Source organism: Sus scrofa, chromosome 10 (assembly GCF_054392235.1).
Source record: "Sus scrofa isolate SSC_HxYL_T2T_F1_AM1 chromosome 10, Sscrofa_HxYL_maternal_Yorkshire_Landrace_v2.0, whole genome shotgun sequence".
Classification (NCBI taxonomy): domain Eukaryota; kingdom Metazoa; phylum Chordata; class Mammalia; order Artiodactyla; family Suidae; genus Sus; species Sus scrofa.
This window is the reverse complement of record NC_139392.1, coordinates 58,947,117-58,962,297: the sequence shown is the minus strand read 5'-3', so window position 1 is coordinate 58,962,297 and position 15,181 is coordinate 58,947,117. Positions and strand designations below refer to the sequence as shown.

Sequence of the window (15,181 nt, the reverse complement as noted above, 5' to 3'; positions counted from 1 at the left end):
CTGCTGAGACACCAAGGGAACTCTGTATCAGCTCAGTCTTGGCTCCCAGAGTCAGCATGGTTGTTGGCATGACTGAAGTCATTGGCAAGAGGGGTCCCAGGCCTAGGGGTTCTGGGCCACTCAGCAGCCCTGTCACTCCCCGGTGCATTCCTCACCTGCAGCTACCTTCTCCCCCTTTAGCACGCCCTCATCATTGGGGTTTCTCTCTTCCTATCTACTCCCTTTTTCCACAAGTCAGCTGTAAGATCCAGAGGTGCAAGACTTGGGTCTTGGCCCTCTTTCCCATTGCTACTAGGGCTCAACGAATGCAGGGCAGGTGTGAGATCCCACAGTCCTTCCAGGAGCTGTTAGCAGCTTGATTCATGTGGATTTCATTAGAGGGTTGTTGCCCAACCAAGTGCAGAAGATTGGACGGGGAGGGGCATTGGCAAAGGTCAACCTGGATTAGCAGGGTCAAGGACAGCCACCCCCGGAGGAAGGAGAGAGAAGTCGCCCAGGGCTTAAAGAGTCTTCCAGATGTTTCCAGTCACTAGGTCTCTGTGCAGACAGGGCAGAAGTACTAGCGAACAGGATCCTGGCGCACTGCCAGGGTCCTGAATGGTTTTTTGCCTCACCCCTCTGAGCAGCACTCTGAAGGAGGCCTGCTGCAGGAAGTTTTTGGAGCTTAATGTTCTCTTTCCAGGCCAGCAGGGACCACATCCCACTGATTTAATAAATGCCTGCTGGGCAGTGGTGCCAAACCACAGACTAGCTTCCTCCTAACAAGGGCTGGCTGGCCCTGTGCACTCAGCATGGGAGGCTGCAGAATCTCAAAATGCTAAGACCTCATACATCAGAGTTAAAAGGGTTGAAAGTGACCTGATATTGCTGCTCATTTTTTTAGCTGGGGAAATTGAGGCTCAAGAAGGTAGATGGCCCTAACCTGTGTGGTCCTTTGAGGATGAGGTGCCAGGGGGAAGACTGCTTTAGAAGATCCTGTATAGCTTTGGAGTCATTCTTCTGGGCTTTACAGAGATTTCCATTAAAACACAGGTACTTTGGAATTCCCATTGTGGCTCAGTAGAAACAAATCCGACTAGTATCCATGAGGATGTGGGTTTGATCCCTGGCCTCACTCAGTGGGTCAGGGATTTGGCATTGCCATGAGCTGTGGTATAGGTTGCAGACACAGCTCAGATTGCTTGTTGCTGTGGCTGTGGTGTAGGCTGGCAGTGGCAGTTTTGATCGACCCGTAGCCTGGGAACTTCCATATGCCGCAGGTGAGGCGTTTAAAAAAGCATTTAAAAAAAACAAAAAACCCACCACCAACAAAAAAAACAGGTACTTTGGAGAAGGGGGTGGGGCATAAATTGCATTCAGTTGCTCACTTTGCCAGCTTCTAGAAGAGTGGGACTGGAACATGCTCTGTGTGGTGGATGAGGGAGGGAGAGAGTGAAACTGAGATTGGGATGTAGCAGGTAAGTAGGTTTTGTCATCATCACCTCTGCTTCTGGCCACCTGGACTTTTGCAAGAGCTATCGGGCTGAGATGGAAATTCCCTCCTCCTCCATTCTTTTTTTTTTTTTTTTTCTTGCCACTCTGCAGCATATGGAGTTCCCAGACCAGGGATCAGATCTGAGCCTCAGTTGTGACGTATGCTGGATCCTTTAACTCAATGTGCTGGGCTGGGGATCAAACCTGTGTCCTGGCATTGCTCCAGACCGCTCAAGACCACTTCTCTACCTGGGTTATAAAAACAGATGCAACCATGCACCCAGGGTCGGCTCTCCCTGATTATTAGGAAGTCTTCCTGTGCCAGCATCGGTCTCCTATCTCAGTAAACTCTTCTTTCCAATCTTCGTGCACAGACCTTGACAGGAAAGACTGAAGAAGAGGCTTTGTCTCTGGCGGTTCTCAGTTTGAAGGACAGGAAGAGGTTGTGCTTCTGTTGCACCGCAGTGGGAACTCCCACAATTTCCCCTTCAATCTGAGGCCCTTCAAGCTCCAGGGTGTGCCAGGAATTCTCCCCTCTTCTAATGGGGGATCAAAAGGCACAAATTTCCAATTATAAAATGAATAAGTCATGGGGATGTAAAGTACAGCCAGGTGACTATGGTTAGTAACATTGTATTGCACATTTGGAAGTAGGTAGGAGAGTGGGTCTTGAATGTTCTCTATATAAGAAAAAAAATTTTTGTAGCTGTATATGGTGACAGCTGTTAGCTGGACTTATTGTGATCATTTAACAATACATGCAAATATTGTATACTTGAAGCTAATATAATATTATGTCCCTGCACCTCAATTTTTAAAAAAATCAGTTTCTTGGGAGTTCCCACTGTGGGAATACAATGGCAGCAGCTCAGGTCGCTGCGGAAGCATGGGTTTGATCCCTGGCCTGGTAAATTGGGCTAAAGGGTCTGGCATTGCTGCAGCACAGGTCGCACGCAGCTGTGGCTTGGATTCAACCCCTGGCCCCAGAACCTCCATATACAGGGTGCAGCCATAAAAAAAAAAAAAAAAAAAAAAATCAGTTTCTCTTTTCCCCTATATTCCATTGAAGTGGTAAAGTACATTGAAAAAAAGAAAAAAGAAAGAAATGTCTCTTTTCCTCAAGCTGCTAGAAAGATCCTTGGGCACCATGAAGTAAATGGCTAGCCTTAAGATAAAAACCACATTGTTCCCTGGGAGCTGGGCTGTGTACAGGAGAGGGGAGGGTGTCGGCAGAAGCCCCACTGAGTTAGACAATGGCAGGAGAGGAAATCACCCAGTTGCACTTTGGGTTTCTTCAAGGCTGGGTCTGGGCAGGCCTCCCTTCCCCTCGAAGGGAGGGGCTGTGCAGCTATTCCTAGAACAGAAGCTTTTCCAAAAAATGTTCATGAGTATGTGTGTGTGAGCTAAACAGAAACAGAGGTGTGAGGAGGATTTTGATCTTAGAGGTCTGGAAAACCAGAGTTTGAATTTTTTCCTAAATGACATGATTGAATTTTGGAAAGAGTTTCTTGGCTGCTATGTGGGTTTAAGAGTGGAAAGAGTTAGGGGTCCACTGCAATGGTCCAGGCCAGAACTGATAAGGTTTGACATGGGGTGGTGGCCGGGGAGGGAGAGGTCAACCTTGGACTTGAGGGGGACTGAAGGAACCCAAAAACTTGGTGAGAAGAACCGACAAAGAAGACTTGCTCTGGGGCCAACTTTACCCAAATCTGGAGGAACAAGAACAAAGACCTTTTCAAAAAATTCACATCTTGGTCTTAGAGAGAGGGCTTGGCCAGGGTCCAGCTGATTCATATAGTGCTGGAAGGGAAACTGAGGCAGGCTTAGGATGCACATGGTCACAGAATGGGGGTGTTGGGCCAAATCCCAGATTTCCTGCAGTGGCCACCCAGTCCCTCCCCATTACTTCTGGAGAAGGGAGCTCCCCGTTCTGCTTACCAGCCTTTCCACCCTCCCCCTCCCAGCTCAAGGGGTACAGAAAAGACCAATGGGGAATTCTGGCCACAACAAGGCTGCTGGAAGCTCCGTGGAGGAGCGGCAGCCCTTCCTCCCCACCCAGATATGCAGAGTGAGAGAGAAATTTGGAAGGTCCAAGAGATACTGGCAGGGAGGGAACTCTAAGGAGAGTTTTTGGCATAACTAAGGAGAGTTTTTGGCAAAACTCTAAGGAGTTTTTGGCATTCTAGTGAAGAGGGGTAGAGGTAGAGGTAGGGGTAGAGGTAGAGGTAGGGGTAGAGGTTCTTTCCTCCTCCTCTATCTTCAAGACCAGCTCTTTCTTCTGGTTCCTATCATTCTGGCCACTGCCCCCTAAATTCTTTTTTTTTTTTTTTTTTTTTTGCTTTTTACCCATGGCATATGGAGGTTCCCAAGGCTAGGGGTCAAGTCGGAGCTACAGCTGCGAGTCTACACACAGCCATAGCAACATCAGACCCAAGCCGTGTCTGCAACCTACACCACAGCTCACAGCAACACCGGATCCTTAACCCACTGAGTAAGGCCAGGGATCTAACCCTGCAACCTCATGGTTTCTAGTCGGATTCATTTCTGCTGCGCCACAATGGGAACTCCCTGTCAATGCCCTTCTAAAGGGTGCCTCTCCTCCATGCCAGATGACTTAGGCCTTAAAGATTATTTTACCCACTCAACCCCAGGCCCCTCAGCACACACTGCTTAGTCCTGGGCTATAGGACTTTATGTAACTATGGAAATGTTCTATAATTTGCACTGTCTAATATGTCAGCCACTGGTCATACATGGCTTTTGAACACTTGAAATGTGGCTAGTGTGCCAGAAGAACTGGATTTTAAATTATGCTTAATTTTAATTTATTTTAAAATTAGATGGACTGGGAGTTTGGGGTTAGCAGATGCAAACTATTACATTTAGAATGGATGGGGAATTTCCGTCGTAGCTCAGTGGTAATGAACCCGACTAGTGTCCACGAGGACGTGGGTTCCACCCCTGGCCTTGTTGAGTGGGTAAAGGATCTCGTGTTGCTGTGACTGTGGCATAGGCTGGCAGCTACAGCTCCAATTCGACCCCTAGCCTGGGAACTTCTGTAGGCCCCAGGTGCAGCTCTAAAAAGACCAAAAAAAAAAAAAAAAAAACCAAACAAAAACAATGTGCAATTGGGGTCCTGCTGTATAACACAAGGTCACTGTGGTGCACAACAGAAATTGGCACGACATTGAAAATCAACTATACTTCAATTAAAAAAAAAAATTAGGAGTTCCCGTCGTGGCGCAGTGGTTAACGAATCCGACTAGGAACCATGAGGTTGCGGGTTCGGTCCCTGCCCTTGCTCAGTGGGTTGATGATCCGGCGTTGCCGTGAGCTGTGGTGTAGGTTGCAGACGCGGCTCGGATCCCGCGTTGCTGTGGCTCTGGCGTAGGCCGGTGGCTACAGCTCCGATTCGACCCCTAGCCTGGGAACCTCCATATGCCGCGGGAGCGGCCCAAGAAATAGCAACAACAACAACAAAAGACAAAAAAAAAAAAAAAAAATTAAAGCTGCATGCGGCTAGACACGACCCTATTGGACAGCACAGATTTTAGGCAGAGTTTTTCTTTGTTCTTTGTTTAGAATCAAGACTTATCATTTATTGAGCACTTACTCTTTGCCAACTTTCGCATAAGGACACATCTCAATGACTCCTAGAAATTCCATTTTATCTTTTTTTTTTTTTTTTTTCCCCATTTCTTAGGCCGATCCCACGGCATATGGAGGTTCCCAGGCTAGGGGTCAAATCGGAGCCATAGCTGCTGGCCTACACCAAAGCCACAGAAACATGGGATCCGAGCCACGTCTGCAGTCTACACTACAGCTCACGGCAATGCCGGATCCTTAACCCACTGAGCAAGGCCAGGGATCGAACCCACAACCTCATGGTTCCTAGTTGGATTTGTTAACCACTGAGCCACGACGGCAACTCCTAGAAATTCCATTTTAAAGATGAAGAAACCGAGGCTGGAACAGTTAGGTAAAGTGGCTTCAGACTGCATAGAGAGTGGAGGGCCGTTCAAGTGTGAGTTACGCTCTCCGGCTGTTTGGGGAAATTTTCAGGACCCAGCCTGGATGTCCTCCTCCTACAGTCACTCCACACACAGCCCATGACTGTGGGAGAGGGCCCAGGAGACTCATCTCTGATTACTGATTGGTAAACGCTCTTGACAAAAAGGAGAGGGAAGCTAATTCCATTTATTCCCTGTCTCCTGGGGACTTCTGGCTTCTGACATCCCACCTTCAGGGGTCTCTTCTCTTGCTTTTTTCCCACAGTGTCTCTTAGGTCACAAACTCAGAGCTCAACTGGGTGCTGTGTAAGGAGGTTTGAGAAGAGAGTATCACATGCGAGCCCAGAGGAAGTCAGTTGGGATGGGAGCTGGAGCCTGGAAAAATCCATTTAATTTTTTTTTTTTTTTTTTTTGGTCTTTTTGCCATTTACAGGGCTGCTGCCACAGCATATGGAGGTTCCCAGGCTAGGGGTCTAATTGGAGCTGTGGCCACGGACCTACGCCAGAGCCACAGCAATGCCAGATCCAAGCCGTATCTGCAACCTACACCACAGCTCACTGCAACGCCGGATCCTTAACCCACTGCGCAAGGCCAGGAATCAAACCCACAACCTCATGGTTCCTAGTCGGATTCGTTAACCACTGCGCCACGACGGGAACTCCCATGTAGTCTTTAAGCAGGAAAACAAACAAACAAAAAATAACATTACAATAGCTAATTTTTATTGAGCACCTACTTGTGCCAGGCACTTTACAAACATCTGTGCTTATAATTCCCACAACAAACTGGGAGGTAGGCGTTATTATCACCATTTTACATATGAAGAAACTGAGGCTCTGCAAGGTTAAGCAGCTTGCTGGAGCCCATACAGCTTGTAGATGAGTGGTAGAGTCACAAGGGAGTGCCCCTAAACCTTCGTTAGCATTCTTCACGCTGAGAAAATAGCCGGGTGGAGTGGGCAAAGAAATGCATTCTCTAGGGGGTGAGGGACAGAGTCTGCAGTCCTAGCTGTTAGGAGAGCTGAACCTTGCCCTGTTTCCCCACCTCCCTCCTCTGGCAAGCCACTCCTTCCAGAGACTCAGCTTCAGAGTTGAGAAAAACTCACTCTAGCTGAAGTTGCCCTTCTTAGAAAGGGAAAATGGCTGAAATGAAAGACCTTACCCTGTATGTAAATTTGTAGGTGTTGATGTGCATGGTAATTTGCGTGCTGAAGCACACCACCACCAGAAAAAGAATACCAGCTCCCTTTGAAGCCACACCCCCTGCCACGTGTGCAGGGAGTGAGGTAGCTGAGGAATCTGGAAAGGGTTATTTATTTCCTACTAGAGTCCCAAGGGCATCACCCAGGAAGGGGCCAACTCAACAATCTAAAGCTCAAATTTGCTCCCTGCCCACTCCCTCCAGGCTTATGTAGCCTCAGAGGTATTGTGCTTATGCCACAGATCCAGGGACACGTGGTGCCTCTCCTGAGCTCTTGCTCACTCGCACACGTGCTCTCTCTCTCTCTCTCTCTCTCTCTCTCTCACACACACACACACACACACACACACACAGGTTCTTGAGTTAAGGCACCAAGTCTGGCCTGAATGGCCTCTCAAGTCTTTGTCCATTAGGCAGTGGCCCTGGTCCAGGGCTGAACCATGTGTGTACACAGATGGGTAAGTGCAGTGTTAGGAATCTCTTCACAAATGAAGGACAGTGATGATGACTTTGTGCTGGACCTAGTCCCCCTGTCCCTCTGGGAATGGGACCTTCTGTCTCCTTGTCAGTTGGCCAAGTACCTCCGTCCCTTCTTGCCAGCTGGGGTGGGACCAGGTCAGCCACAGTTTAGGCTGGGAACTCAGGGCCTGGTTTCCAACACCAAGAATGTGCCCTTTCTAAGTGTGGCAGGGTGCTATTTTGGGAACTTAAAGAGGATCAAGTCACCACCTCAGAAGGACAAAGATGGCCACTCGGGCCAGGATGGAGGGTTGAAGATTCTCTCTATGCTTTTAAAACCCAACCATGTTTAACAGGAAGAGAGCTGAAAATTTTCCTCTGAGCTCTCTTATCCCTACCCCAGGGAAGAGGTTTCTGTCACTGAAATGAGTGTGGAGGGAAAGAGGGCTGATTGGGTGGGAGGCTGCTTCAGCGTTTTCTCCTTCCCCTCGCTGCCCCCTCTTCCCCCCACGAGCTGGCTCCAGCATATTTAGGTCAGTATCCACTTCCTGGGGATATGTGGTATGGTTGTGATGGAGGGTTAAAGGCCCACATGAATACTGGGGTTAGGGCTGTGGGGTTTTTGGGTCTTGACCTGGGTCAGGATGCCCAGATGAAGTAAGCGATCTCGTCCAGGTCTACAGGGTAATCAGTGAGCAGTACAGGCGTCTTGTCGAAAAGCTCACCCTTATAGCTGCGCCACTTGCCTGCGGGCAGGTAGACATCCCGCTCTTGCTTGCCTGGCTCCAGGACCGGGGCCACCAGCAGCGTGTCTCCGATAAGGAACTGTGAGTCGATGCGGTGCGCCGTCTCATCGCCGGGCGCGATCCACCAGAGGGGGCGCACGATGGGGTCGCCCGTGTCAGTGACTTCACCAGCCAACTCCAGCAATAACGGTGCCACCAGCGAGGCCCTCAGTGCAGTGAACTTGTGTGCAATGGCCACCACTTCGGCGTCATAGCGCCAGGGTGGAATGGAGAACTGCATAGCTGGCATGAAGGCGGCCACTTCCAGCCAGCGCACGTAGAGCTCGCGCTCCGGCACATCGCCGTTGCTCGTTGTGCGCCCAGGCACCGCGTTGCCACCCACCATATCTGGCAGGATGAATGGGTAGCCCAGCATGCTAACGGTGAGCACCGCGGGGATGAGCGAGCGCAGCCCCAGATCGTAGCCCCACACCGAGTCTCGGTCCACCAGGCGGAAGAAGCATGAGATGTTCTGTGACTGGTAGCCCACGCGGACCTCGGCCAGTGAGAAGAAGGGCAGCGCCATCTCTGTGTAGCGCCTGCTCCATATGTTGGGGTCCGACAGAGGCCTGTAGGTACTGAAGTCCTGCGGCAAATAGCTGACCTCGCCAGCATCAAACTTGAAGGAGGCCACCGCGTAGCGCGAGCGTAGTCGCCGCAGATGCCCCTGGAACCAGTCGCGGGCCTTGGGGTGCGTGAAGTCGAGCACTGCGCCGATACCATTCCACCAGCGCACCAGCGCAGGCAGCCGGCCTGTGGGTTCGCGCACGAAAAGCTCGCGCTCCACGCCTTCGCCAAAGCACGACGAGTTATAGTTGACAAACGGGTGCACCCAGAGCGTGACACGAAAGCCAGCGTCCTGCAGGCGGCGGAACATGTCAGTGGCGTTGGGAAACTTGGTCTTGTCGAAGTCAAAGTCGCCATAGGCAGGCGTGTACATGTCGTCAATTTCCAGGTGGCTGCTGTTGAAGCGGTGCTGGCGGATCTGCTGGGCGAAACGCAGCACCTTGTCCTGGTCCACCGCGCGTCCGTACAGCACCCATGTGGACCAGATGGGGTCCCGGAAGGCCTCGGGTGCTGGCACCCTTGATGGCTTATTGAAATAGCGCCGCACCATGTACTTGTGGATGGAGGTGACATCCGAGCCAACGCACACGCGGTAGCTGAGCTCGGGCGCAGCGGTGTAGCTGGCAGGCGGCTTGTAGGGGGTATCGTGGTAGCGCGCCTGCAGCCGCAGAGAGCGCTCCGTGCTGTTCCAGCCCAGGTGAAAGGGCACTGAGTCGTTGACTTTGATGGCAGCAGCGCGTGATGACAGCCAGTAGCGCTCGAGAATGCCTCCAAATGCGGCGTTGGAGGAGTAGACGTCGCTGGTGACGAAGGGCTGCGGCTCCTGTTGGCCATCCAGGCGGATGGGCCAGTGCTGGGTCTTCATCTCGGCGCCGCCATACCAGTGCGCCCCTGCGTCGCCTAGGAACATGGCATGCTCCACCGCACGCCCGGGCACCGCCTCCTCCCACCGCACGCGGTAGCACATGACCGTGTCCTTGGGCCGCACAGTCTGGATGAAGAAGTGCAGTGGGCGCCCATCGGCCGTGCGAGAGCAGCCGAGTAGGGCGCCCTCGCGGCTGCAGGAGTCAAGGTCTAGCGCGCCGGAGCGGAAGGCCAGGCGGAAGACCTGCTCACCCTTCTGGTTGCGGATGGAGAAGCCGCCGCGGTTGAGGTCCAGCAGCTCGGCGCGCAGGCGTTCAGCCTTGCGTAGAGAGGCGCTGTAGTAGGACCAGGCCACCACCGCAGCCAACACCAGCAGCAGCCCTAGCACGGCGGATCCCAGCAGCGGCTTCAGCTCTTTGGACGGCTTGGGCTTGGTAGGCGAGAAGTTGTCAGGCAGGAAGGTATACATGGCTGCGGCTGCGACGGCCTCGGGGCTCTTGGGACCTGGGTGGCTCCCAGGGCAGCGGCGGAGATAGGCCTGGTTCTTTTCCTGAGGGTTCTGGGGCATCAGCCCCCAGTTAATGAAGGAGCGGACAGTGGGGCCGCCCGACAAAGCCCATATGAACCTGACCTACTTGAGTCAGGAAGGGGAAGAGAGGTCGAACTGAGTTTTCTCATTCCAGTGTTTCCATTTGCTGCAGCAAGAAAGAAGAGGTGTGTATTTTGGGAGGGTGTATACTGGGACATAAGGACTTTACTCTTACCAGGACGTTCTGTCTGCATCTTACACTACCCTTTCTCATGGCCCCCACTGTTTGCCAAAATTAGGCAGGACTCCGCATGGGGAAGGATAGATGGCATGCATTCCCATTTTCCTGGTGGAGGAACAAACCCAGACAGGGCCAGGGAGCTGTCCAGGATCACAGAATTAATCAGGCCTCAGTGCACTTCAGGCTGAGAAGAAGGGGAGGGATCTGGAGAGGGCTGGTTTCCCAGAGAAGTGGCCAGGGTGGGAGAGGGGGGCTAAGTCAGCCAGCTCTTTGAGGCCTTTAACAGAGCAGTAGGCTGGCTTCCCTGTGCTTGGAGGGGAAGAGGAGAGAGGAAGGGGAACACTTCTGTCATGGAACTTAATCTTGAGTCAGAAGTCATATTAAGTCTGGAGATTAGATAAGATACTCAAAGCCAGACTCAGTCTTAGGGCCTGGTTTGGAGGAGAGGGAGGGATGGGTTTCGACATCAGGGCTGGGGTCAGAAGCCTAGCAGGGGGCTGTGGTGGCTTTTCAGATCTCCCTCTCTTTGCTCTCAAACTCCACTCTGCTCTCAGCCATCGATCACCATGTCCATTTCTCTGCTCCCAGCACCACATCTGTGGGCCACCTAATGCCTGGCTTCGTCTCTAGCATTCACCCACTGGCCTGTTGCCCCACCCTAGTTAGAGCACCGTCATTTCTCCCCTGTATCACTGCAGCACTTCCCCAATAGGCCTCCTTGTTTTCAACTTCTCTTCCCCCAATGCCTCTGCTCACAGCCACCATGGTGATCTTCCTAAAGCATTTATCATACTACCTGTCTCCCTAGTTTAGGGGGCTGCTCGTGACCCCCATGATGAAGTTCAGAGGTGTAAGCTTTGTGAATTGAGGCTTAAGGCATACATGGTCTCACCTGTTCTTCTGATTCCATTTCTAGCCAGGGCTATCCTATGGCTACCAAGCTCTTTCCTTCCCTAACCTCAATCCTTCAGGCCACCCACTTTAGGAAATTTCACCCACCCATCATGGGCCAACTTCTTTTCCCCACCTACCCGGTCTCTGGGGATTGGACACTCCCAACTCCACACATGCACTCTTACACACGGTATTCTAAACATTCAGAAAGGATGGCAGAGAAGCAGACTTGGGAGAAAGTGTGTGTCCCAATCTTCTGTTCAAGGCTACTGACCCTTCCTGTCCCAGCCCTCAGGGCAGAGTCTAACAAAGAAATAGCACCAGCCAGGTGCATACATAGACATAAACACTGCCAGCCTGCCAGCTGCCCACCTGCTCCATCTGGGGGGAAGGAGAGAGGCAGACTAGCAAACAGTAATTAGACTCCTACCAGACGCCAGTGTCTGTTCTAAAGTCCCCAGAGACTTCCAAGGAGATACGAGAACTGTTCAGGGTTCTCCCTTCTCTACCTCTCCCATGAAGAGATTATCAAGAATGCCAGGTGCAGATCAGAATTTTGATCCTGGATGTCAATATACAGCTCCCCACAATGTCCCCCACCAATAAGGTGCTATCTCAGGGCCTTATTCTTTGTGCTCCCTCCTCCTAACTCCCTAAACTAGTCAGTCCCAGCTGGTCTAGAACAGCCTCTTATTCCCTTTTTCTCATCCCACACAATTTAGCCTTCAAAACTCCCCCACCTCACTATGGACTCCCCTTCCTGTAGGTACAGGTTAGAAAAGCCCTCCTGGAAAATGCAGGCCTTTAGCTGACGCCCTTAAGCCAAGCAGAACCCAAAGAAGGTCTTAGATGGCCCAGGCCAGACCTGCTGTACATTTATATTCAATCTCTTCAAGACAACCAAGGCCCCATTCTGGGTACTAAGGAAAGAAGGGGAAAGGGTCCATATCTGAATAGGAAAGAGACTGGTCGTCCTCAAAACTTTCATATTAGGTCAGCCCATCTCATGACTCCTGGAGGCATGGAGGGGCCACTAAGGTGACCTCAAAAGCCTTTTCTAACACTTAGGTTCTGAGAATCTTTATTCACTAGGGTTCTAAGATTCTTTGATGAAGGACAGAAACCCGTAGACCTTTTACTGGTCTCCCTACTGCCACCACAGCGTCCAACCCTAACAATAATGCTGTACAGGAGGCAAAGCTGCAGTGCTCACTTTATAGATGAGTAAACAGTGGCCCAAACTTCAAACAAGAAAAAGGAACTTGTTTGAAGTCACCAAAGTAGCAAGGCTGCCTGAATCCAAAATCCAGGCTTGGAGTTCCCGTTGTGGCTCGTGGTTAACGAACCTGACTAGTATTCATGAGGACTAGTATCCCTGGCCTCGCTAAGTGGGTTAATGATCCAGTGTTGCCGTGAGCTGTGGTGTAGGTCGCAGATGCGGCTGAGATCCCAAGTTACTGTGGCTGTGGTGTAGGCCAGCAGCTTCAGCTCTGATTCGATATCTAGCCTGGGAAACTTCATATGCCACGGATGCGACCCTAAAAAGAAAAAGAAAAAGAAAAAAAAAAAAAAAGACAAAATGGAGGCTTAACCCTCCATGGTATTAAGTTTTAGGAATGGAAGATAATGGTCTGACTGGCTATCTGAACACAGCAAAGGAGATCTGTGGCCAAGAGGGTGGGATAGGCTTCCATTAGGTGGGTGTGGGCATGGTGAGGCCTGTCTTCCCAAGGGCTGGTGCTGCTGCTTGCTTCAGGAAGGTTTCTGGTGGTGGGAAGTGGCAATTTTTGTGGCATCTGGTACAGGGGCTGTGGGGGAGGAACTGTGATTCCGGCGTTAACGGTGGAGCTAGAGACCCCTGTAATCCGCAGCCTCCGCCATCTGGACAAACTCCCGCTAATACTGGCGGGTGGGGTTTGCCCTAGCCAAGCCTCTGCCCACTAGACACTCAACCTCAGTCTTGGCTGACAGCCCCTAGCGGGGTCTGAAGGCGGGGGCGGCGGGGGGGGGGGGGCAGCGGGCCCAGCCCAACTGACGGGAGGCCATTCCATGTCAAGCGGTTTGTCGAACACAAGATTCCGGGGGTAGGGTGGGATTGGAAATGTCAAAGGCAACTCGATCCGGCCCATCTCCCTGTCCTGCCCAGCGTCGGGATCCAGGGGATCGAGTGACCGAGTCTACAGCCTGGAATCCCCCACCCCCCACCTCCCGCGCTGCAGCTACAAGGTCCGAAGGGACAGACTGAGGTCAAGGGACCGGTGCCCGCTGGGAACCGCGGCCGGAGGAGGGGCCCAGGTGTCCAGGCTCGCCACACCTACTTACTCGTTTGTAGGAGCGAAAGTTCAGGAAATGTCCTCCCTCGGCAACCTCCCAAGGACTTCCCGCTAGGCTCATTCAAGGCAGTCGACTCCAGAAGTGAAGGTAAAGGGGAGGCTCCCGCCGAGCCCCTCCACGCTAGCTGAAGTTGAGTGGCAACAGCGCAGCGCGGGGCGCCGCCTCACTGAAGACAGCTGAGGCCCTCCTCGGGCCCCGCCCCCTGGCCGCTCGGCCACGCCCCGGTCTTTTGGTCTCGCCTAGAGTCGTGGAGTCCACCTGAGTCCGTGGAGCAAGACCATCCTCCCACAGTGTCACGAGGACTTGAGGCCACGCCCCTTAGCTTCCGTGCCTCCCCCTACACCCCCGCGCCACTCCTCCTCTGCTCTGTGCCCAACTCCGGGCAGCTTGGGCCCTCTGCCAGCCTGGAACCTCCCAAGCCCGCCTCCTCAGCCTTCAGAACCCCGCCCCCTCCCCCGCGGCCATTGCTTACCCTCAAGAGGGCGGCTCTCTGCCCCAGGCCTGCTGGGAAATGTAGTTCTGGAGAAAGGTGCAACTGTCGAACTTTATTATATAGAGTCCTCCAACCTCTGGGCTAAATTTGGGAATCGTCTGAGGAGGAGAGAGCTGCCGGGCAAAGGGGCGGAGCCGAACCCTTGGGATTTATTTTTCTCCAGATGTGAGCAGCTTGAGGTCGTCTGGGTATAACGCTTATTAGGTCTCCATAGGGGAAAAATTTCACCACATGGTGTTAGGGTAGCGAAATTCTGGGAGGATCTCAGTGGTTCAATGCAGGTTAGATCCAGTCAAGGACCCCACAGAGGGAGCTTAGTTCCACCAGCTTGGAGGCCCAACCTGTACATTCCCACTAGACCAGACCACAGCATCTGAGATCAGGAACTGAGAAGACAAGCTTCTGCTCGGTATTTTGCAACGCCTTTCCCCATCCACTGCCCCCCACTCCCCTTGATGAAAGCCATTAGAAGTACCCATGCTGGAGTTCCCACTGTGGCTCAGTGGGTTAAGAATCTGACTAGTATCCATGAGGATGTGGGTTTGATTCTTTGTCTCCCTCAGTGGGTTAAAGGTAAAAGGATCTGCAGTTGCCCTGAGCTGTGCTCTAGGTCACAGATGCAGCTAGGATCTGGCTTTGCTGTGGCTGTGGTTGTGGCCAGCAGCTGCAGCTCTGATTTGACCCCTAGCCTGGGAACTTCCTGTGGCCCTAATGACAAAAAAAAAAAAAAAAAAAAAAAAGAAAGAAAGAAAACCCATGCTACAAGGAAGTGGGCATGCCTCACCATACTTCTCCCTCCAGGGGGAACTGGGTGCAAACATACGGAAGATCCTAGAGATTTTGGAACACCCCACCCCTTCCTCCCAGGGCTTTGTTTTATAATTTGAAATTTCTTGGTCATGAAACCCTTCAAAATTGTTTGGACCCCTTGGACTTGGGTGGGCATGGCAGCAAGGGTATCTGAACAGAGACTTTTAGGCTGTGATGGAGGCTCTGGGAACAGAGATCAAGAACGTTGGGAATAGGGACATGGCTCTGACTGCAGAATGGAGGCATGGAGGTGAAGGGACATCTAAGCTTGGGGGATAGTGGGGAAATGTCAGCTGTAGGGCTCTCCTGGGGTTGAGAGGTAGATGGGCCCTCCCGCATGGCTAGTTTGGGCTCTGAGGTGGAAAGGAGGAGGACATGCCCCTCATAGGAATATTATGTGTCAGGAGGGCACTCCGGACCACCCAAGGGAAATATTGAGGTGATGAAATGGACAAGGCGACTTTGAGGAACTGCATCGCAGTTGAGGGGGCTTGGCAGAGGCCTGAGTGACTGGCTCCTCA

At 52.1% G+C, this 15,181-nt stretch overlaps 1 protein-coding gene across 1 annotated transcript; it reads right to left on the bottom strand.

Annotated features, from left to right (window-relative positions):
- Positions 1-6,184: 6,184 nt before the first annotated feature.
- MYORG (myogenesis regulating glycosidase) lies at positions 6,185-13,547 on the bottom strand. The gene is made up of 2 exons (XM_021064686.2): positions 13,346-13,547; positions 6,185-10,054 (listed from the first exon to the last, which is right to left on the bottom strand). Exon 2 carries the CDS (start codon positions 9,925-9,927, stop codon positions 7,783-7,785), a length of 2,145 nt encoding a protein of 714 aa, XP_020920345.2. The 5' UTR covers positions 9,928-10,054; positions 13,346-13,547; the 3' UTR covers positions 6,185-7,782.
- Between the last annotated feature and the right edge of the window lie 1,634 nt (positions 13,548-15,181).